This window comes from Lathamus discolor, chromosome 3 (genome assembly GCF_037157495.1).
Source record: "Lathamus discolor isolate bLatDis1 chromosome 3, bLatDis1.hap1, whole genome shotgun sequence".
Lineage (NCBI taxonomy): Eukaryota > Metazoa > Chordata > Aves > Psittaciformes > Psittacidae > Lathamus > Lathamus discolor.
The window spans coordinates 110828379-110853659 of NC_088886.1; the positions used below are offsets into that span (position 1 = coordinate 110828379).

The 25281-nt window shown below is 40.7% G+C and overlaps 1 protein-coding gene across 8 annotated transcripts in view; it reads left to right on the forward strand.

Moving 5' to 3' along the window:
- Window positions 1-25281, forward strand: part of CCDC148 (coiled-coil domain containing 148) — a 78150-nt gene that overhangs the window by 40405 nt on the left and 12464 nt on the right. For 7 of the 8 annotated variants that reach the window (XM_065671183.1, XM_065671187.1, XM_065671182.1 and 4 more), the window contains 2 exons: window positions 16088-16228; window positions 22226-22344. In XM_065671183.1, coding sequence (XP_065527255.1) covers window positions 16088-16228; window positions 22226-22344 — 260 coding nt within the window. The remainder of the gene's footprint in view (window positions 1-16087; window positions 16229-22225; window positions 22345-25281) is intronic. The other variant, XM_065671186.1, reaches the window with a different exon arrangement.

Here is a 25281-nt window from a genome sequence, read left to right on the forward strand (position 1 = left end):
ACAACAGAAGTAGTTGATAAACCAATTTATGAAGTATGTAGAAAGCAAGCATTCTCTAAATTTTAAGCTAGAAATGAAAAACCAATTGGCCTTTTTACTAATTAAGGAAAAGTCATTAAGAGAATACAAAGATAAATAATCTGATGCTCATTATGTTAACTGGATTCTTACAGTGTAGTTCAGAGGGGTTTAGTAAATACTAATCCAAGAGAAATAGAAATCAGACTTCAGCTGTTGCGTGTTTCATAAATTATGTTTGCAGTATAACTTAGCACCACGCATTCATTCTACTTCCACTGAAATTGTTATGTTGTAGTTGCACGCAACATGTGAAGTTTGGTGGCTGTGTGAGGCAATGTGCAGGTGACTGCAGGTCAATGGAGTTATTGACTTCCAGCTGGGCCACAGGAGTGGGTGCCCTGCACTGTGCCAATTGCATGGGAAGTGTCTTAGTTTTAACTGCCTTCATGGTTTGCTCTAGCATTATGTTTATAATTTATGCTATATAAGACAACATACAAAATGGAAAATGCTTTCTTTGTTGATTGACTGTAACAGATCTGGGGAGGACAAGGAGTGCACACAGAGGCACACCACTCCAGTGAAGGTAACAGGGCAGTTTATTAAACCATGGTAACTCTATTATGTGTATTTCTTTTCATTCAACTGAGAACGGCATGAGTAGCAGGGTTTTGGTAAGAGGGGGCTGCAGGGACACACTAAATGAGAGGAGACCGTGGACTGACTTGTCAGTTCTGAGGTCCATTTAAACAATCCATTGCACCCCAGAATTTTGGAGGAGCACTTAGTGCCTCAGCCTGAGACCTATCTTGCTCATTTACCAAGCTGCTAGGTTTATCAAAGCTTGTAGTCTGGGATATACACATATCTGTCAAGTTACATTGAAATTGTCCAGTGATCCCCAAAATTGCTTGTGGATAGATAGCTGGACAAGCAGATAGCTCATCCTAACCTTATTTTCTCAGGAGAATTACCTTCTGTCTTCAGGTAGGAAAGTGGCACCTCAGGCAAGAAAAATAATTTGCAAAAAGTAGTTTTTGCCAAAGTAGTAAAGGATCAAAGGAGCTCTTCATACAGCTGCAGAAGGAACTAAAGAGATAATACTGCATACGAAAGGACACCAAATTTAGTTCAGTAGTTGTAAATAGAAATGCAGCATATTTAAGGTTATGTATGTGTGAATATTTAAGCCTACATAATATTTAAATGTGTTAATACAATGTTGACACTCCTGTTGTCAAGAACAGAGAGATTTCCTGAATAATGTTGACTGAGAGGAAATTCAGGAATAAGATGTGAAAAGTAAACTGCTCACACACTGTCCTGAGCAAAGATGTGATGTGCTTTCAGCTCCCCGGAAGTAAAACCGGTCCTCTATTGGATTACAAGTTTTGTAGGTGCCAGTCCTAGTCCTAGCAGAAAGCAATGCATCTGTTTACTCTTCAGGTTAGACTGAGGATTATGCTCATATGCTTTTCTCTTGTATCCCTTTTTAAGTTTTAAACACTTTTAGCTTAAGAAAATACCTACAGTTCTGTTAATGACCAAACCAGTTACTTTTAACCGCTTTCTGATTTTCAATTAAAATTATTCTGTAGATGGGCATGGATTTTTTTATGTAACAAAATTAGTCTTAGTGCCAGCAGCCTAGGCCTCTTAGAGGTAGTCGATGGAGCACAAGCTGCTCAAGAGCACTAGATGAAGATCTACCAGGGATGTGAACTTCTGTTGTTTTTCTGATCACAAGAAGATGAGATTATATTCTGATATTAACAAACAGACTTGCGTATTTCTTAATTGTCACGCTGCCAAATGCTCTACTACTAGACTACTTCTAGGTCTTTCATAAGGCCTTCAGAAGCAGAATACTGCTAGCTTGCGCCATTTGCTGTTGTGTCATTCAAGGCCCTGTGGAGTCTGAACATGACTCCAGGTGCTGTTCAGGATTTTTCAGGGTAGAAGAACTCTCAGGCTAGAGAAGAAGGAATATGGGTTTGGAGTTGAAAGGTATTGGAGATTTCAGACCACCATCTGTTAATATCACAGTGGTTTGTTGTTGACATACCTGTTGATATCAGTAACTGTTGATGTCGTAAGTAACTTTGTGTAGTAACTGTGTGGTCTCAGGATGTGCTGCATGTTTTGTGGAAGTAATACAGATAAGTTCTTCACCATGATATTGGAGCTAAGTCTTTTTCCGAGGGAAAGTGAGCGTTAGTCTTGCTGCTGGACTGCTGAGGGACCTGCTGTTGAGAGTGCTTGCTGCCCTATAACCTGTCACGAGGGTGCTGGGGTTTGTATTTAGAATCGGGTGTTAGCATGGATTTTGAATGCTTAGAGTTTGTCAAAGAGCTCACGGCCAGCAGAATTTTGCATGTTGTGCCACAGAGAACAAACAGGAGGCTGTCTGAGCAGCGAGCTGCTTCACCTGCTGCAGGAGGCAGTAACTCATCAATAACTACAGCTCTGCATTCTTACCACGAGTGTAGGAACCAATACATGGAAACAGCAGTGATTCTTGTGAAATACTTCTACCTGGTGGTGATACTTAATATGGAACCCCCCTCATAAATCTGAACTTCCTTTCACAATAAACTAGTAATTGATATAACGCTATTTTAAACATTCATGTCATTTCATAAGGTTACTGACGCATGAGAAAAAAAAAACAGTGTGTAAGATGCTTATAAAAATTGATTTTCTAGGACTTTCTGATTTTAAAAAAGTGGTGGCTTTTTCACCTTTTTTTGACAAACTGCCCTGTGCCCCTTGGTATTTTAGGCTCCAGAGAACTGTAATTAATATGCATTTTAATTTTTTCCCTTTTATAAGCTCTACGATTCACACCCTGAGGCACCTGTCTCATTATCTTTCCATTTAGGATTATATGCGTAGTCTTAGAATCGTGGAATCATAGAATAGTTAAGGTTGGAAAGGACCTCAGGATCATCTATTTCCAACCCTCCTGCCATGGGCAGGGACACCTCACACTGAACCATGTCACCCAAGGCTCTGTCCAACCCAGCCTTGAACACCACCAGGGATGGAGCATTCACAACCTCCCTGAGCAACCCATTCCAGTGCCTCACCACCCTAACAGGAAAGGATTTCCTCCTTATATCCAATCTAAACTTCCCCTGTTTAAGTTTTAACCTGTTACCCCTTGTCCTGTCACTACAGTCCCTAATGAAGAGTCCCTCCCCAGCATCCCTGTAGGCCCCCTTCAGATACTGGGAGGCTGCTATGAGGTCTCCACGCAGCCTTCTCTTCTCCAGGCTGAACAGCCCCAACTTTCTCAGCCTGTCTTCATACGGGAGGTGCTCCAGTCCCCTGATCATCCTCGTGGCCTCCTCTGGACTTGTTCCAACAGCTCCATGTCCTTTTTATGCTGAGGACACCAGAACTGCACACAATACTGCAGGTGAGGTCTCACAAGAGCAGAGCAGAGGGGCAGGATCACCTCTTTCGACCTGCTGGTCACGCTGCTTTTGATGCAGCCCAGGATACGGTTGGCTTTCTGGGCTGCGAGCGCACACTGAAGCCGGCTCACGTTCATTTTCTCATCGACCAGCACCCCCAAGTCCTTCTCCGCAGGGCTGCTCTGAATCTCTTCTCTGCCCAACCTGTAGCTGTGCCTGGGATTGCTCCAACCCAGGTGCAGGACCTTGCACTTGGCATGGTTAAACTTCATGAGGTTGGCATCAGCCGACCTTACAAGCATGTCAAGGTCCCTCTGGATGGTATTCCTTCCCTCCAGCATATCAACTGAACCACACAGCTTTGTGTCATCGGCAAACTTGCTGAGGGTGCACTCAATCCCACTGTCCATGTCAGTGATGAAGATGTTAAACAAGACCGGTCCCAACACCAATCTGTGAGAGACAAGACTCGTTACGGGTCCCGGCTGGACATTGAGCCATTGACCACAACTCTTTGTGTGTGGCCATCCAGCCAGTTCTTTATCCACCGAGTGGTCCATCCATCAAATTGATGTCTCTCCAATTTAGAGGCAAGGATGTTGTGTGGGACAGTGTCGAACACTTTGCACAAGTCCAGGTAGATGATGTCAACTGCTCTACCCCTGTCCATCAGTTCCATAGCCCCATCATAGAAGGTCACTAAATTGGTGAGGTAGGATTTCCACTTAGTGAAGCCATGCTGGCTGTCACCAAGCACCCTGTTGTTTTTCATGTGCCTTAGTCTGCTCTCTGGCCAAAGTCTGCTCTCTTGAAGTCCAGAGCAGTGAGCTTGCATGCGGCCATCCAGCCAGTTCTTTATCCATTGAGTGGTCCATCTATCAAACTGATGTCTCTCCAATTAAGAGGCAAGGATGTCATGCAGAACAGTGTCAAAACGTTTTGCACAAGTCCAGGTAGATGACGTCAACTGCTCTGCCCCTGTCCATCAGTTCTGTAGCCCCATCATAGAAGGCCACCAAATTGGTGAGGCAGGATTTCCCCTTGGTGAAGCCATGCTGGCTGTCACCAAGCGCCTTGTTGTTTTTCATGTGCCTTAGCATGCCTTCCAGGAGAATGTCCTCCAAGATTTTGCCAGGCACAGAGGTGAGACTAATGGTCTGTAGTTCTCTGGGTCCTTAGCTTTCCTAACCTGGTCCCTAGCTTCCTGGACAACATCCCTGTATTCTTCCCAGGCCGCCTGTCTTTGCTTCCACCTTTTATAAGCCTTTTTTTCCCTCTAAGTTTCCTCAGCAGCTCCTTATCCATCCATGGAGGTCTCCTGGCCCTCCTGCTTCAGCTTCTTCTAGTCAGGACACAACACCCCTGAGGTTGTGTCAGGTGATCCTTGAATATCAACCCTTGGGCCCCCCTGCCCTCTAGGGCTATATCCCATGGAGCCTTACTGAGCAGGTTCCTGAAGAGGCCAAAGTCTGCTCTCTTGAAGTCCAGGGCAGTGAGCTTGCTGCACGCTCTTCTCACTGTCCTGAGGATCTCGACTTTGACCATCTCATGATCACTGCATCCAAGGCTGCCCTGGAGCATCACATTTCCAACCAGCCCTTCCCCGTTGGTGAGCATGAGGTCAAGCATGGCATCTCTCTTTGTTGGCTCCTCTGTTACTTGCAGAAGGAAGTTGTCTTCCACACAATCGAGGAATCTCCTGGATTGCTTGTGCAGGGCCGTACCATCACTCCAACAGATATCAGGGTGGTTGAAGTTCCCCATGAGAACAAGGGCCTGTTAGTGTGAGGCTTTTCCTATCTGTCTGTAGAGTGCTTCATCCACAGGTTCTCCTTGATCAGGCAGTCTGTAACAGATCCCCACAGTAATGTCTCCCATGGCTGTTTTCCCTTTAACCCTGACCCACAAACTCTCTGTTAACTGATCACCTATCCCCAGACAGAGTTCCATACTCTCCAGCCTATCCCTAACATAAAGGGCAACTCCCCGTCCCTGCCTGCCAGGCCTGTCCTTTCTAAAGAACCTGTAACCTTCCATTCCAACACTCCAGTCATAGGAGCCATCCCACCATGTTTCTGTGATGCCTATTATATCATACCCCCGTAGATGTGCATACATCTTTAATTCCTCTTGTTTGTTCCCCATGCTACGAGCGTTTGTATAGAGGCATCTGAACTGAGCTCCAGATGAAGCCGGCTCAATGTCTGGAGCAGCTGGAATATCACTACATTGTTCCGAGCATTTATTATAGGTGCTGGCAACTGACTGGGTGTGTTGGGATGGAATGACGCCTCCCTCCCCCAACACATCTAGTGTTAAAGCATCCTTGACAAGTCTGGCAAGCCTCCTACCAAAACCACTTTTCATCAGAGCAGCTCCACCAGCCCCCAGTAGACCTGGCCTACAAACTTGGGTCCCATGTTCAAGACAACCCAAACCCCTGACTATGACACCACCCTTTTAACCATTTATTAACCTGGCCAATCCTCCTAGCCTTTTTGGGGTCCTCCCCTGTGTCCTGGAGAATTGACGAAAAGACTATCTGAGCTCCAGAGCCCCTAACCACCTCTCCCAGGGCTCTGAGGTCCTTCTTTATGTTCTCTGGGCTAATGCTATGTATATCACTAGCACCCACATGGATCACTAGAAGTGGGTAATAATAGTCCATGGGACTTACTAGAGCAGGCAGCCTCTCTGCAACATCCCTGATCCATTTTGCAGGTAGGCAACACACGTCCCTTGAGACCCGGTCAGCCGCTTCTGTCCCTTTCAAAGCAGAGTCCCCGACTACTACAACCCGCTGCTTTTTTCCTGGCAGCACCAGTAGTGATCTTCTTTACCAGTGCACCAGCCAGCTGTTTCTGGTGCGAGTGCGTTTCCTCATTAGCTCCCTGCAGGACAGCAAAGCGGTTCCGGGCAGGGACAACAGATTTAGGAGGAAGCCCCTTGCTTTTAATTCTCCTCTTCCTCCTTTTTTTTATTGGGTTTTTTTTTGTTTGTTTGTTGTTTTGGTTTTTTTTTTGTTACTAATTCCCAGCTTAACGGCCTCCTTCTTTCCTCCATGAGCTGGAGGGGAAGCTTGAGGCCCCTGCACAGTTTGGGCCTGGAGCAAGCAGTCCTGCTTCCTCTCAGCTTCCCTGACATCTTGCAGCCTATTAATAGCTGTAAATAGCTATAAATTTCTTATTTTATTTCCAATAATAACATTGTTAATATTTTATGTTTCAATGCATGGTGGGTTTGATTAGTGCAAGGTTTTTCTTATTTTTAGTTGATAGGATTATACATCAGTAGCAGGTCTCACTATACTTCCCATTTTCCTTGCCGATGTCAGCTTTGTTGGGGCAAAATTTGCCTGTGACTTCCAAAGTTTTGGCAAACAAGTTGTTAATTGGAAACAGAAATCCTTGGGATGCCCGCTGTGTAATTGTAGATTTACTTTACTTGTGCTGTGCATTCTGCACTTCTGAAAGCTGTTGCAACTACTGCACATTAGCATATGTTACCAGTAGGTCTGGTGTTTCCTAAATTACAGACTTTTCATGCATGATACAAACCATTCATAAAGAGCATATCCAGCCTTTGCTTCCTGTGAGCACTGGGGCTTCAGTGCAAATGCTCTGGAGGCTCACATGTTTGTCTGGGAAAACCTGTAGCAATTCTGTCCTGGAGATGCAAACGTTTTACACCATGCATTCATTTCCTTCTTCCTAGTCTCTAGCAGAAAGTTGTAAAAGTTTGAGTAATTGAAATAAGGTTTGTAATGAGAAATTGTAGGTGAATGCAAGTAAGCTTGAAAATACTTTTTTTAATGAAATGCACTACCTTTTGTTAGTTACCAAATAGACGTTTCTGTATAATTAGTGACTTTAAAAAATTGCTTTAGTTTTGTAACATGACTTCTATTGCCCTGCTCCATTTATAAAATATTTAAGTCTATGGTATTTATCATCCTACTAACCCAAGTGGAATTTATGTGCTTAACTTCTATTAACCTTAGTAGAAATTACCTGGGTGAATCCTTGTTCTTCTATGGAGGACTACATCTTTAATTTTCTATTTCCCTCTCATTTACTTCCCCCTTTTCTTAAAAATCTTATATTTTTTAATACCTGAGCATGGAAGGGAGCTGCTCAGGCAAGAGACATAGATCAGCATGCACTACTTTTATCTGAAGTATTAACAGCTAAGCTATATTGCACATGAAGAGGCTATGCTGCTGGTAATGAAAGTCACCTTTTAATGAGTTTCCCATGTTAATCTTCTACTGATCTCAGTTTGACCTTGCTCTCTGGCTAGTTCTTTAGTAGAAAATAAAGTAACAACATTCTCTTGTGTGGGGAAATAAGTAGTTTGCCAAATTTATAAATCATCTCCATCGATTGGATTATGTGTCCATTAGGAACTGATCTGAGAAGAATATCCTTACTGAAGAGCTGATGTTGAAGTCCTGTAATTCTTGTAGCCCATAATCTTTTATCACTTAACCACATTTTACATCTGTGTTGCTTAATTCTCTATTTCAAGACACACTAGAAATGCATAGCTCTAAAATGGCCTGCTCTCTGTAAACAGAATTTCTTGGGTCACCAACTTGTTCTGAGACTGCAGTCCTTATCTTTAAAGTGTGAAGGAAAAAATGTCATGGTTGACGTGGTTTGAATTCAAACTTGCAATTAAGAGGCAATTTTTCACCCTCTGTGCCTTGTGTTGTCCATCTGGAAAAATGAAGTATCTCTGACTTACCATAAATGGGATAACTCTCAATTCTATATTCAGCAAGAAAGAGGGCAGAGAAGATGGTAGAGACACAGTGAAGTTGGGGAAGGAGGGTAGGCAAGGAGAGGAGCTAAGTCCTGGCAATAGAAGTGGATTGGTCTGGTTATTTGAACTGTGGACATTTCTTGCTGTGCTTTTGAACTCTGATCCCAAGCTTGGTCTTTCTGTTGAGCTTCATATGAGCACAATGCCAGTAACTGTAGGAAGGCCTTGGGTGACCTAGAGTACTCTAGCCTGAATAACCCTATGGAAAGACACCAGATGTAGATTCCTATGCAATTTGGTGTTCATCCTTTCCAAAGCAGAGTAGTTCTGAATGACTCCTTGGGCTCTATCTGATCAAGATGAAAAGCTGCTGTACTTGTTCTCTGTTTTCAAGGGCCCCTTCAGTAGCCTAACATTGAGCTTTTCCACACAATAGGAATTTTACTGCTGCTTATACCAGTTTTTGGGGCAAATGACATGCACCATATAACACTAAGCTCAGGCTGTCTGTGCTGTCCCATCTGTGAAGTATGAAATAACACTAATGGCTACTGTTGGGATTTGCTACCCACTTTGCCAAACAACGCGTTAGAAATATGGGACAAATATATGCAGATGCATTCTCTGATTCTTTGTTTTATGCTTAGGATTATATATATATATATATATATAATTCCTTTTAATAGCATTTGAATCTCTAGTCATCTTCTAATCACATTTCAGCATTTCTGACCATACAACCCTGATTGCTGCAGCTGCTCTTGCTTTCAGTCACGATGAATCCACCATAAAAATGCTGGTTCTTTTACCAGTGCTGGAATAGCATTCTCTTGCATACTTCCTCAACTTTCTCATTCGAATTTTGTGGTGGTACTTTTGCTATGAAGCATCTTCATTTGTGAAAGTATTTTTCTTGAAGAGACCCTCTGAATATTTTTCCCAGGCATCCTTAGAATGACTTGTGAACATTTTGAAGAGTGGAAAAAAAAAAGGAAAACCATAATAAAAATAGGGAAAGGTGTGGAGAAATGTTTCAGAGATTAGTAAAGCTCTAGGAGATTCTGAAAGTGTGTTGGGATTGGGTCATTTTTTAAGGTTGTGAAAGAGTGAGCTAGAAAGAATTGTGGTGGGGATATCATAGGATTTTCTTTTTATGCCTTTAGTTATGACAAACAGTACTGACTTTATCACATAATTATTGGGAATTATTGCTTAGAATTTGAATTCTAGCAGCTTATTATGTCTGTGTAGCACAGTGTAGCCTGCAAGAATACTGATCTGGAGCTCTGTGTAGTCATTCTGGGACACTGTTCCTCCTGGTCATTTTATGTCCTTGTGGTTTGTAGTGTATTTTTGCCTCAGTCTTCAAAGGCCTTTTTTACTCTATGCATGACCTTTGCCATGCAGACCCTCTCTGCACTAATAGTTGCCCCATGCTCCTATTTTCCTAGCTGTGCACTTTAGCTGCTAGAAGGAGCTTGGTCCAACTCTCTTGTGTCACCCTAGGTAGCTTCAAGATCTGTTTATAACTTAAGTCAGTGTTGCTTAAAGAGAAAAACTTGCTTAGTGCTGATGTGCTGATTTATTGGGTATTCCCAAGGAAAGTATCTCAAAACTCGCTTTATCATCAAGAAATGTATCTGTAGCATGGAATACGTGGTAAATACGTTATTACTATTCAGATGTTAGAGTGAAAGAATTAATTTATTACTTTAATTAGTTTTCAGTGTACTTTACATTATTGTAATATGCAATATTGAAATAATGATCTGAAAATAGGTACGTACACATTCTGTTTAGCACAGTGATTTAATAATTCACTTGGCAAAAGCTCCTCTAATAATACATGAACTGTAAAATGTACTTGAAATGCCAGTTGTAATTAAAAACTTTCAAAACTTAATGTTGGCAGTGCTTGTATGTAAGCTTCTTTGTGAAACAGGCAATTGGGGATCCAGGTTTCAGTGTGTTTGCAATATTAGTTTAACTACTAGGATTTTTTTAATATTTAAACAGAACATTTAGTGTTGACACAGTAAACTCTACCCTTCTGATTTTGCACTCCTATGAATGAAAGAATGCAGTCAAGAACACATCAGGTTTTTTGTACAGTCTGTGGACTCAGACTACTGCCTTACTGAGTCAGAATTACTGTTCAGGGTATTTTTTTATTGTTATTGCTCTTCAGATCTGCATGACCCTGCCTCTGGAGGAAAAAGCTGATGAATACAGTGGGTTTTCTTGAAAAGCTTAGATAATGAATGCTGGAAATTCAGGATCAGGTAGTCAGCTTTAAACAGCAAAACACAGAAGTATGGAAATGTGTGCCACAGAGATCCCTCCATTATTGTGCTCCATTTCCCTGTCTGCCCTTTGGTGGTGGTGGTTGTTTTGCAGCAGCACCCGGAGACTATCAGATAGGACTGGTTTCCCACAGTACCATGAGTACAGACGCACAGTAAAGTATAGTTTGCAAGGCAAATAGAGATGCAGGCTGGGTTTCTGTAGAGGCAGTCCACTATACCCTTTCTTATTATGAGTGAAGATAGTCTAGCTCCTATTCTTTGAACCTCTGAGAACATGGGCAGGGGACTGGTTTAGGAACCTTTCCATTCTTGCCCCTGCCATCTTCTGTGGGAAGTACTCCATGAGAAGTTCCCCTTCGTAGACAGGCTGGCCCACAAAATGAGTTGAGGCTGTGGGACAAAAACTACTGTCTAACACAGAGATGTTTTAATGTTCGAATGTGGCTTAAAAAGTGAAATATATTGGCCTTTGAATCAGGTATTGAATTACCAATTTTTGGTATTTCTGACATAATAAAACACATTAATTTAGCTCAGCTTCACAAAGAACATTTTATTCGATATGACTTTAACTCTTCATGTGGGGAAGATACGGCATAACGCCAGCCTGCTGAATCACATTTTATAGATATTTTGCAAATAGCGCTTTTCTGGTTTTTACAAGTTTTTCCTTTCTGTTGCAATTATGAATAATTTTTTAAAGGAGGTGACTCCTCTTTTGCCTTAATGAAAAGGCATGGATTAGATAAATGAAGGAGGAGCAGGGATAATGTAAACTACCTTCATATGCTGCCTAAAGGAAAGAATAAATGGGTATTGTGGGAAAGTATAGTACAATTAAACTTTCCTTGATATTCTTATAACCCATTCTCTTGATTAGCAATAGGCTTGTGCATTCAAAAAACCTAACTAGATAAAAATAGAAAGCAGATCCTACCTGCTGAGTAAATAGATGTGCTCAGTAGTCATTCAGGGCAGTGTAGGTAATACTGTAGAAGGTAGTGGGTATATGCATTGAATTATTGCCATATCAGTTTTGTCTGGGGAACCTCTTTGCATGATTAAAGTTTTGTCAGCTGAGTGAAGTTATATGTTTGATGCTTGGTTATGCTCACTTGTTTGTATGATACCTTTTGAAAATCTAGTTTGTGCCCCGACATTGATTTCTGACTCAATCAAAAGGCTTTAATGGAAGAGCTATGTAAAAAGAACTAGGAAGTGATTGTGGCCTGTCACAAGATTGGTGTGTTACACATGCCATGCAAACAACTGCTGATCAAAATAAATGATTAAGGAAGTTTGAGATGTTTTTAGACTAGATTAGTATCTGTATCTGCTTACTGCTATGTTGTTATTTGCTTTCCTTCAGTCAGTTATCGTCTTGACACTTACTGCTGGACCAATCCTATTCTCAACATCCACTTGCAGTCAGTAGTTCCCCTGAAGAATCAGTTACTGCAGCTTTTATTGAGACCCATTTAGTGGCCACACTATGCTATCTAATGATTGCAAACAAACAACTAAAAAAGATCCCTCGTTAATAGGTAAATTAATATCTAGAGAAGACCAGTAAAGGATCAAGAGGGTTCTCAGAGTTGGAGAAAACTGAAGCTGCATGTGATGAGCCCGCTTACTGCATATGTATCATTGTTGAAGAGAGTTTGAAAGGAATGTGAAGCAGGATGTAGGAAAATGCAAGCTTAAAAAAAGCAATTCTTTTGTTACATAGTTTAACTGTTACCTCATTTCAGCCCAGCCCAGAAAATCTCATTGATGTTATTACAGAAGTTTAAAGTTCATATGTTTTTGCAGTGCAGCCTAGCTCAAATCAGAGCAGACTTTCAGCAGATTCATTGATTTTTTTTTTGTTTGCTGTTAAATTTTAAAGCTTCATGTGTATGTTTTTGCTTCAGTCTGTTTCAAAAGTGAGGTAGAAATGATTGAATGATGTTCCACATTTATTTTCAAAACATTCCTTTTCAATTTATTAGCGTAACAAGCAAAGGGTAACTGAACCAATTTAGCATTTTTATCTTAGATTCTTAAACTCCTAAAATGCACGAGCAGGCTGCTGTCAAACTTGCTAAATAAAAATCTCTATTTAGACAAAGGCCTTGTGTTCAACTTTCACGTGTGTGTGTGGGTTCACTCAGGTATTACAGCAAAGCTCCAGAAAACAGGATCTTATAAAAATTGATACATTGCCTCTTGTTTTCTCTTAGCTGCTACTATGGTCATTTCATGTAACCCATGTTCTATTATTGTTCCATATTTCTGTTTCAGTGGATGGTTTGAGATTGTAACTGGCTGTTTTCTGTAAGTGATACACACCCTTCTGCTGGCACTTCCCTCAGAACTTGCTTGCTTTAGGATGTGGAGCTGCTATAGATTTTTTAGCTCACTTGATGGACTTTTAATTCTTGTATGGCTTAGAACCAGTCAATTTGTCATTCCTGCTGCATGAGACAGGCCCAAACCCTGTTCCTCCGTAGGATCCATCTAATAAACCTCTGCTCTGTAGCAACTTTTTTCTGAAGTCCTCATTCATCCATGTTCATTCCTGCCAAGCTAAGCAAGCTGTTTAGACCCTGTCTAGCGCTGAATTTGTTATCAGTGTCAGAACTATAGAAAACCCTGAAATAAAGGTCTGAATACATCTTGTTTGTTATACTTGGCTGTTCCACACCTTCAGTGTCTCTGTTCAGAATCTGGAAGAGTTTAGCAAACTCTCCCAAGAAAGCCTGTTAGATCATCTTACCTGCTTTATTTCCCTGCCTTTTTGGTAGTGCCCCTATGCTGAACTACATCACAAGAATCCTTGCTTTGCATATTTCTCAAGAAAAAGCATTTCTGTTATGCCTAAAAATATAGCTATCTGATTATTTTTCTTGGGACTTGCTTAAGTCTTACAGCATCTACTTGTCAGCTTTGTGTTTTTAACTTATGAACAAACTTAAGGAAATAAGATTTCACATTATAGGAGAAGACTTAATTCCTGGAACTGGTAGGGGAGCTGGCATGGGAGAATGATGAGAGGACTGAACTACAGAGAAAATGTGTTCCTCTACACCAGAGTAATTCTTAGACAGTAAAGACAGTGGTCAGCAGAGAAGGGGTTCCCAAGTGAATGTCTGGACAGTAGACAATGTCTGGAGATAGACACCATTCTGCCTCTTGGTGATTTTCAAGTGGAACAGCTACTGTGTCAGGGAATGAGAAGACCCTGGCTCAAGCCAGTCTAGAAATAAAGATGTTATTTTTAATTTTGAGGACAGGTGGGTACAGGTCCCTGCCTCAAAAAGTGTTTCATTATTTCTTTATTACTGGAACGAGTCCAGCAAAGGACCTTTAAGATGAAGGTCACTTCTCCTATGAGGAAAGGTGGAGAGAGCTTGGTCTGTTCAGCCTGGAGAAGAGGGGATCTCACCAATGTGTATAAATACCTAGAGGAGAGGGTGCAAGGAGGATGGGGCCAGACTCTTTCCAGAGGTGCCCAGTGACAGAAAAGAGGCAGCAGGCACAAACCGACACATTTGAAATTCCATTCCATTCATCATTTCTTTACTGAGAGGGTGGGTAACACCAGAACATATTGGCCAGAGAGGTTGTGGAGCCTCCACCATTAGGAGATACTTAAACCATGATTCAACATGGTCCTAGAATTTAAGAATACCAAAACAAAAATAGGGTTTTCTGTGCTGTCTGCCATTACATTACTACACACTCAGACATATGGACAGGTGCAGTTTGCATGTATGTATCCTAAGTGATCCCTCTTGCATATTTTCAGGCATCCATGTCCAACTTCAGTTTCCATGTGTACACATTTGTTCCCTCCTTGCAAACCATCCCACTACATTTTTTGACATTCATTCAGTGCCATTAATACTTGTTGGCACAAAGTTATCCCTGTTCTACCCACTGTCCCATAAAATAGTGAGTAGCATTGTCCAAATAGGGTGGAAAGGGAGGGAAGTAGAGAGGTTTGGGGTTTCAGGATCTTGTGCCTTTTTTCTCCTGGCTTCTTACATTTTCCTAGTTGCAAGGATAATTTTTTACTTGCTCTCTTCCTGTAAAACGTCTGATTGGTGAAGATGGCTGTTACCTAGCTTCCTTCCCTGTTCCCCCCTGAGAGGAAAGACAGGAGATTTCAGAAGGTGAAACACAGTTATGAATAGGCCACCACTGAGAATTACTTACAAAAATGGAAGGAGAGAGGTTAAAAAAGAGTTTAATGCTCAGCTAAATCATAATTCTTAACTTTGGGGTTGGAGTTGAAGCTGGGAAAAATTGTATGTACTCTGAGAAAGTAACAGCATAAATGAAAGTTATTTGAAGAACCCCCAAATTCAGTAGTTGTTATTAAAAGATGGGAAAACTAAAGATACAAATCACTGAGAACCTCAGACCCCAGAGAGCACAAGACTCCTGAGCAATTTTTTCAGAAGCACAGAACAATTAATAGAGTCTGTGCACATAGCTAGTGAAATGCAGGAAAGGTGGTAAAACATATATTAATATCTTTGTACCTACTGTAGTGTAGAAAACCAGATGAAAAATGGCTGAAATGCTTGCTCCTTTGAGGAATGCAGAGTACTGTTACACTTGACAAATCCATTGTAAAAGGAGCTGGCAAGCCAACAAAAAGCAGACACTGTTAATCCTGTTGAAACCAGTGTGAAACAGATGAGCGTACAACTGTTCTTGACAGCACCAAGGTAAATCAGGGCTCCATGCTGAGAACAGTGTGCTCGAGAACACTGAAAACAAGTCTCTAACTATTATCAATTACTGAGGATGTGTTGTCTTGTTTAACCAATAAAGTGTATCAGGAATATGTCAAAAATGGATTTCTGGCATGCTGAGCTGAGCGATCCATCCCATCCTCAACATGTTTTGCAGGCCCTTTAATGAGGGTGCAATGGAGCTGGTCCCTGCCATGCTTCCACATGTGCTGAAACGGCAGTCCTGGCAGCCACTGGGCAGCTGAGCTGCGGCTGATGTCTTTCTTCCCGCAGATAAGTGGGATGTTTGGTATACAGGACCACTGTAGGCACTGGTCACAACCCTTCACAGCTGGCAGGGATCCTGGACTAATTTTGCACAGTTTGAAAGCTGACAAAAGATGAAATCCTTGTCGCTGGAGTCTGTTGATTTCCACAGAGTTGGTTGAAAATGAAGTGCTGTTTCAGAATTGCCCGAGTTGAAAGGTGTGAACAGACTCTGGTCGTTTAGCCCTGGTCTCCATTCATTCATAGGCTCATTAAGAAATTTATATGTCACTGAAAGTTTAAGCATTGAAGGGGAATTTAAGATCTGATGTTACTGAGATGGTTTTGGTAATTTTGCCAAAAATCTTTTCACATTTGATTTTTTTGCGTATTATGCCAGTCAGTTGCAAATTGTACATTAGCATGCAGAAAGCTGGTGCTTACTGAGTGATGATGTATTTCTGGTAAGATTATAAATCTTGGTTTGTAAATGGGTTACATGGGTTTTCTTCCCTCTCTCAGTTTGGCAGGTTCACTTTATTGCACAAGTCTGCTGCAGAACTGTCTTTTCAACTATTTGTTCCAGGTTCTACAGTGGAAAGCACAGCAGGAAGAAGCTTCTAAACTAGAAGCTGCTATAGCTGCTAGAAGAAAAGAAGAGAAAGATGAGAAAGAGAGGCTACAGAAAGAACAGGAAATTATTCGTAGAGCTCAGGAGAAAGAGAAAGTATGAGAATCTTTTATATGTTTTTGCATACATTAATATACAATTGCCTTTAAAATCTTTAATTGATCTCACTACCTTGTAGTCTTGTAAAATATTAGGAATTAGTACAGAGGTGAGCAAATAGTTAGTTGAGTCTTCCTATTATTCACCTTAGCTTTAAAGCTGCTTGCTCTTACACACCAAATGTACTTCATTACATGTCTGAAAAAAACCCAGTCACATACACAAATAAATGTATGTGACTGTCTCTGCATCACAAAAAATAAGTACAGAGGCATTACTGGATTTCTAACTCATACAGCTTTGTGCTTTTTAGCATGTAGCAAGGACTCTGAAAGCTTCCCATGCTGCAGTTAAGTATGCTGCAATGCAGCAAATGAACCTTACAGGGTATTGTCTGCAAGAGAGCGCACTGCACTTTGCAGCACAAGGACCTTAACAGTGGGCCTGAAGCCCAATGGTAATATTAACCATATCATGATATCAAAAGTCTGTGACGTTATTCTAAGTACTTAGGTAGTGACTGCTTAGAAAATGGCTTTCATGCATAACCCTAAACTTCAACTTAATATAAGATCAGAAAATCCACTAAAAAAATAAGAAAATCCACTAAAAAATAAGATCAGAAATCCACTAGAGTGAATGTAATGCTCTTAGAAAATCAAGCTACATCACATGTATTTGTGTTGACCTTTTTATTTAAATGATATGGCAAAAATCCAGGAGGTTTTATTAGAACTTTACCTCTATTTCTGAGTATCTTTTATGCTGAAATCTGTTATGTTTTGAATCCAACTCACCTGTGGTGTATTTGTTAAGACTGCGTGGAAAAAATAAGTCGGAGAATGTCACAGTTTCTTATTGCTTTGTCTTTTAAGTGCTGCTCAGTAAATAGTCTCTTTTACTGGACTACTCATGCCAGCATATTTGCAAGAAGAGGCACTAAAAGCTGTTCTCTTATAACATTCCAGTTAGAAGTTAAGAAAACAAGGCTAAACTGTTCCAAAGAGAGTATTTTCATGAGGCATATGATGGCTTTAGTGATATCAGTACATGTCACATTACAGGAAACTAGTGGAAAAGAAGGAAGAAAACAAAATCTTTCTATATGTTATCATGTTTTCTCTTTAGATTTTGCCACCTTGTCTTTATTTACCTGACACATTTCTGTGTAACATACCCGCTGGGAGTAAACGTTTACTGGTGGGACTACAACATGGCCAGGTGGACGCTCTGGAATCTGATGGACTCTCATGTCCCTAGCAGTGTCTATAGCAGTGATACTCCTTGCAGGGGAGAAAGCCAGACACAAAACTGTCCCTACTTACAGCAATTTGTTTAAGTTGTAACTGAAACAATTTACAGCACTTACTAAAAGCAGTAAAGAGATTATAGCAGAGCAAAATAGAAGACTTGCAGGCAGGTGGAACCAACTGCTGCTTTAGCAAAAGAATGAAAATAGTCCTACACTACTTGGAATTTCCTCATCTATTTTTATAGCACTCAAATATCTTTTCTTTGCTTAGTCCAAATATGTCTTCGTGCCATGTCAAACAGGTCAAGAGCAGAAGCTTTTGTAGCTTATAGTATTCCTAGTAGGTAGTTTGCATAACCATTGAATTTGGTCATATCAACAATTCTGCAAGAAGCACCTGACTGAAACAGTTACCTGGAGAAAAGAAGCTGAAGCTGTGAAAGCCTTCTTGTCTCGAGATAAACGCGTTATTTCTCATTGCTGCAAGTCCCCTGAACCAGCATTTGAAAAGTTGCCTAATTTCAAATTGATTCTGATTTATTTGTGAGTTCATTCTTCTTGGTCATGTCTGCATTTGCATACTGTGTGTATCCAGTTTCTTCTCGAGTTGAAGAAGTCTCTGTTTACATCTGATTTTATTGTTTTTCTGCAATTTATCTTGAAAATGAAATATGTATTCTTGACAAAGCATAATCTTTTTATTCAAGTATGCTAAATCATATAGTTAGCAAAATTGCAACCAGTTGTCCCAGAGCCAGTTTCAAGAGATGTTTCTCTTTCTGTCAAAATACACAGAAACACTCACTTTTCATAAGAATCAGAAAAGCACAGATTGGAAGGGACTCAAGAGGTCCCTAGTCCAATCTCCTGTTCAGGAATGAGTTCCGACCAGGTAACTCATGGTTTTATCCTTATTTTAATTTATTTTATTTATCCGTAAATTATCTCTAATATTTCAGACTGTCATTCCAGGTTCAAAAGTTAAGAAAGGTGTTGCAACCCTGCACTTTCAGAGAAAATCAGGCTCAATTTAAATCACTATTGGTTTAACCTTAAATTGGCCTATTGCATATATTGCTGGTGAACTTTTTAGACATACACCTCAATAAAAAGCCAGAGGAGAAATTTTAAAAATTATGTGCAATGTGTTACGATACTATTATTTATGTATTTTATTTTTTTTCACACTGACGTGTTTCCTAGTGTTTGTTCCTTGTTGATATGTTGTTACTATTCTTCCATGCTGGATTTAAAATTATAACAAGGCAGAACTTCTACATTATGTGTCTGCAGTCATCTTCTATGATAGAATTTTCAGAGTGAGATGTGATGAAGTTTTGGCTGGCATGGATAATGCATACGTTTCAGTTGGAACATGTGACTGTGAGATGCTGTGGTTTCTCTCCCAGCACTGGACACAGTAGTGCAGGGAGGGGCAGCCCGTGTTAAGTGATGGTTTGCTGCTTAGGTTATGAGAAACTTAGCTGCTGCTTTTCTTTGTGTTACAGCTTGTTCTGCTTGTCTTTACTCACACTGTGATTATAGTGGCAGGTGGCCCTGAAACCACAAGGAAGGGAAGAGGATTGGTGATCCTGTACTGATCTAACCAAGCAGCAATGTTAATTTTTTGTGTAAATAATTTGGTTGTGCAGACTTTCCGCTTGTCTCTGGCCTATGTGTAATGTCTGTATAGAACTGCCTATGCGCAGATGGAAGAGCAGCTGTTTGAGGCCAGCAGTCATATGTTTCATTTAAGTATGTTACATCTTAGATCCTTAAAAAGGGCTGCTAACCTTACACTGCAACTGCTTTTCTGGTGAATGTTCTACAGCAGCATGAATATCCTGTAAAATGCCTGTGATCAGTGTAAAAGACATTCCCAGTCTCTGCCTAGCCTGTAATCTATCAGGGTATATGCAAAGTACTTCCAAACCTAAGAACGGCTAAAATGACATTAAATCTTAAATACTAATGCTACATTTGTTCTGTTGGACTGCAGATCAGATTTTCCCTATATATTTAAATACGGAATTTCAGAAGTGTCCACTGGCCTGTAATTAGAGTTTATGAGAAAACCTTCAGGCAATTTGAAATACAGAAGGGGAATAATTGCAAAAGAGAGAGTTTTATTTCATCAATATTAAGTGTTCAAAAAAGAAAAAAAAAAAAACATTCTAAGAGTGTTCCTATGGAGACGGGCTGGGAGAGCTGTGGTTGTTCAGCCTGGAGAAGAAAAGGCTGTGGGAAGAACTTAAAGCAGCTTCCAGTCTCTACAGAGGCTGACAAGAAAGCTGGGAAAGGGCTTTTTACAAGGGCAGGTAGGGAGAGAACAAGGGGGAATGACTTTAAACTGACAGAGAGGAGATTCAGATTAGCTCTTACGAAGAGTTTCTTCCCTGTGAGGGTGGTGAGGCCCTGGCACAGGTTGCCCAGAGAAGCTGTGGCTGCCCCATCCCTGGCAGTGTTCAAGGCCAGGCTGGATGGGGCTTTGAGCATCCTGGACTAGTGGAAGGTGTCCCTGCCTGTGGCAGGGGGGTTGGAACTGGATGGTCTTTAAGGTCCCTTCCAACCCAAACCATTCTGTGATTTGGTATAAAGACGATGGTATTCTGACTGCCATTTCAACTGAAATCTGCAAAAGAGGCTTAAATTCAATACAGTTCAGTGATTTTCTTGCTCTTTGATAAAGCTTTTGTGAAATGATTTTATAAGTAAATTTCATTGTAACAAATTGACTGTGTTTTGGGGTATTAGGATAAGGTCTCAGACCTTTGCAGGAAATTTATGCATTTAACTGTAAAATCAAGATATTATTCAGGTATAATTTCAGCTGCTTTTATAATTATTTTTATAATCAATAGTTTTGTCGTTATTAAAATTCTTCAATTTTCTTAGATTTTTCTATCTTTCTCTAATTCTATTTATTTTTCCAGCTGTATTTTAAATTATAGAAACATAATGCTGTTTTGTCAGTGAATTACAAGTGGCAGCATTGTCATATGCTTCTTTCATGATAAACAGCCTTTTCAAAAACTTAATCTTGATTTTCAATGTAAACACTATCTTTGTATTGCTGGAAGCAATAGCTTTTGGTGAATCATGTAGCTTTTCTCTATTTGTCAAGGCATCTGTTAAGGAATTAAGGGTTTTTTCAGTCAGCCCTGATGTGCTATGAAACCCCATACTGTTCTCTGGCTATTCTTTTGGAGTCTAATTTGGAATTTCACCAGGGTATGTCGTTACTTCTGTGTCCCAACTTGTCTTCCTCTTCTGGTATCTGCTCAAATGGATAAAAAAGCACCAAAAACAAACAAAACAACAGAGTGGAAATGAAAGAGTGTGAAGTACAACAAGGAGAAATTGCAAGAGTGCTAACCCCTGTAGATCTGTGTCATCCTGACTCTTATTGTTGGGATAGCAGAGTATAATGCAGAAAAGAGAATATGATACAACTCATATTCCAGGTCATCTCCAACAAGTACTAGAATGTGTTATTGTTATTGTTACAACTGAAACAGGCAGGATAGGTCAGTATAGCTTCAATTAGGGCAAGAAACTGGAGGATCAGGTCTTATACTGAGGTGTGCTGGGGGTTTCCGTAAGGCAAAAAGATACAAGAAATGGCTGGAGCTTCGTGTTGCCAATATGCATAATTCATACCTTTCGTAGACAGAGTTGAGGAATTACGATCATATTCAGCCAACTTACATAGGTTTTATATTATTAACATAATAAGGATGCTGTGCTGTCTACAGATGTCTAAACCATTCCTGAAAATCAGTTGCTGAAATTAGGTAAACTAAAGGGCTTTCTTTCTTAATACATAACCTGCCCATTAGTGCTTATTAAAAAAAAATCTTAACTGTGATTTTATGTGTCTTCTCCTTATCTTGTTTTCTTTGGTTGGTTTGTTTGTTTTTCTATTCTGTATTGTTTGTAATTGATGGTATATATTTTGTATTGCTGTTAATCTTCTAAACAATGCATGGTTTTCACGAGATGAAGTCAAGCCTAGCCCCTAGTGCTGGGCTTTGCAGTAAGTAGCTGAGGTCCCACAGGAGGCAGGGGAGAAGAGCTACAATGGAACCAGCCAGGAGCCTGGCCAGCCCTGTCTCTTGTCTCCAGCAGTGGCCCTAAAATTAGAGGAAACTTGTTACAATAATTTCCCTCCCTTCAGGCTACTTTCCTGTCTCCAGCTGTTCCCTGATACTGATGTGGTTTGTCAGTTTAGTAACACCTCTGCAGGGGCTCTCTTTGGGAAGTTGCCTTGTCTTTCCTGAAGCATGTGTGAACTTCCTGCATCCATCACCTTCTTCCTGTTCCTCAGCGGGCTCTCCACATTAGCTGAAGTGAGCTGGGCTGGTGTGAATCCAGCCCTTTGAGCTGCTCTAGGGCACTTTAACTGAAGGAACGTTTACTCACTTGAGCAGCACAGTTGAAGGTTTTGATGGCAGAGTAGGAAAGCAAGGAGCAAATGAAAGTGGTAGCCTTGAGTTTGCAGTTGAAAATTATATTCAAATTAGTATGCACAGTCTGATTTTACTGTTTCTGTGTGTGGGCTCCACACTCTGATCTCCTAGTAAATCTTTTGTTAGCCCATACTGTTCTAAAATAAAAATTTTATTCTAAAAAGAGCAAACTTGGATTTTCTTTAATTTAATGCTTTTCTTACTTCATTTGTTCTCACTTCCTTGGCTTGTGAATTATTGTTATTTTGATTACTGCATTTGTTCAAACTCTAGGTGAAAAAGTACTGGGCTGAGAAGCAGCTCAAGTGGCAAAAACAGGAAGAGAAAAATCTACAACATCTAAAGGAATTAAGAAAATTAATGTCTGAACAAGCAGTTAAAGACAGAGAAAGGTAAAAGAAACTAAATGTGAACACCTATAGTATCAATAGGAACTTCTTATCGTCTAATTTGCTTTGATCTCCGAACTTCCTAAATGAGAATGAATTAAGTAATTTTTTTCCTTGCTGTTTGGCAGTTACTCTGGTCTATACACCAAGTGTGCATCATCATATCTTGGCTGCAGTTTATTTATTAGTTTGAATTAATTCATATTCATCAAAGTTTTAGACCTCGGTAAGCACAAAACTACTGTAATCATGATAGGGTACACAACATTAAAAGCAGCTCCCATTGTGATTTTTTTAGTTGTAGCTGGGTAATAAGACCTACATTCCCACTTTGCAGACTTATTTATAATTAGGCTTGTTTTGTTTTAGAGGCAAGCGAGAGGAGAACATTAAGCACTTAACAGCCTCAAAGTTACTTATTATTTTAGAGGGTCTTAAGCTGCATATCTAGTTGTAGATGCTCTTCACTTGTTTGACGTAATTTAGGACTTCAGCCTTTAGAATTTGAATCCTTGTAAAGACTTCATTACTGAATATGGCCTTTAATGACCTGCTGAAGAAATACTTGATTTCGCAGAGGAATTCCTCTGTCACAGAGGAGCATAAAGCCCCCTGTCTGTAGTCTGGCTATAATTGCTCTCCAATAGTAGGCTTCCTTTTTTTCATAGAGGAGCCACCAAATCGCATGGACCAGAAATGTAATTAAAATAAAGTACCATTGGCACTAGAATATTAAACTTGGTCTTAAGCATTCTGTGGGAAACACTACTTGGATCTTATTTTGTTATGATACCTCGCTGACAGCTGAATTTAAATGTCTATCCTCGTGCTACAAATATATCTATACCTTTCCTTAATCATACCTCCAATGATTTTAGCTCATAGCAAAAGAAACATATGTACTTGAATTACTGAGTTTTCAGCAGAATTGATCAGGGAAAAAAAAAGACTTTTCTTTAAACCTGTGTACAGCACTATGCCATACAATTGGGGAATGTTCTTTTCTTATGCTAATAAACCTTGCAGAATAAAATACAAGGAAATGGCACAGCTCATTGAGGAATGCAGGAAGGAAATAATCACACCTTTAGGCTATTACAAGTCAAAAGTCAGTAAATGCTTAGTATTATGTTTTCCAGAATTGGCATACTGTACAAAATAAAACAGGTTTTAAAAAACTGCTTGCTGTTTGTGAAGATTAATAATTCTTTGAAATAACTTAATGCTTTTCATCTTCAAAGCCTTCAGAAATATAAATCAAAGGGCAGAGACATTACTGTTATTAGGGGCTGTAGTGCTACAAGTACAGTATAAGGCATTTTAAAATATAGAATCATAGAATAGTCAGGGTTGGAAAGGACCTTAAGATCATCTAGTTCCAACCCCCCTGCCATGGGCAGGGACATCTCGCACTAAACTAAGTCACCTAAGGCTCTGTCCAACCTGGCCTTGAACTTACCACCAGGGATGGAGCATTCACAAGTTCCCTGGGCAACCCATTCCAGTGCCTCACCACCCTAACAGGAAAGAACTTCCTCCTTATATCCAATCTAAACTTCCCCTGTTTAAGTTTTAACCCATTACCCCTTGTCCTGTCACTGCAGTCCCTAATGAAGAGTCCATCCCCAGCATCCTTAGAGGTCCCCTTCAGATACTGGGAGGCTGCTATGAGGTCCCCACGCAGCCTTCTCTTCTCCAGGCTGAACAGCCCCAACTTTCTCAGCCTGTCTTCATAACGGGAGGTGCTCCAGTCCCCTGATCATCCTCGTGGCCCTCCTCTGGACTTGTTCCAACAGTTCCATGTCCTTTTCATATTGAGGACACCAGAACTGCACACAGTACTCCAAGTGAGGTCTCCCAAGAGGAGAGTAGAGGGGCAGGATCACCTCCTTTGACCTGCTGGTCACGCTCCTTTTGATGCAGCCCAGGATACGGTTGGCTTTCTGGGCTGTGAGCGCACACTGAAGCCGGCTCATGTTCATTTTCTCATCGACCAGCACCCCCGAGTCCTTCTCCGCAGGGCTGCTCTGAATTTCTTCTCCATCCAGCCTGTAGCTGTGCCTGGGATTGCTCCGACCCAGGTGTAGGACCACTCAATCCCACTGTTCATGTCAGTGATGAAGATGTTAAACAAGACCGGTCCCAACACCGATCCATGAGGGACACCACTCGTTACCGGTCTCCAGCCAGACATTGAGCCATTGACCACAACTCTTTGTGTGTGGCCATCCAGCCAGTTCTTTATCCACCGATTGGTCCATCCATCAAATTGATGTCTCTCCAATTTAGAGACAAGGATGTTGTGTGGGACAGCGTTGAACGCTTTGCATAAGTCCAGGTAGATGGCATCAATTGCTCTACCCCTGCCCATCAGTTCTGTAGCCCCATCATAGAAGGTCACCAAATTGGTGAGGCAGGATTTCCCCTTAGTGAAGCCATGCTGGCTGTCACCAAGCACCTTGTTGTTTTTCATGTGCCTTAGCATGCCTTCCTGGAGAATGTGCTCCAAGATTTTGCCAGGCATAGAGGTGAGACTGACTGGTCTGTAATTCCCTGCGTCATCCATTTTCCCCTTCTTGAAAATGGGGGTTATATTTCCCGTTTTCCAATCATCGGGAACTTCACCCGACTGCCATGATTTTTCAAATATGATGGCCAGTGGCTTAGCAACTTAGCAAAATATATATTGTACTGAACTAAGGTAGACACACTGGGCATCATGATTTTACAGTGCAGAACTGCTGTCCTCTAGAAATTAATAGTATTCTTACGTGTTTCACTTACTGCAGCAGATAAATTGGTTTTGAGTCTTCGCAGAACTGATCATGAAAAATGGCACGGGCCAGCACCACGGTTCTGATCTGATACAAAAAAGAAAAGATTTTTGGATTGTGAGCAGATTGTCAATTCCAAATACAAGATATGGCCTAGATAGTGCAT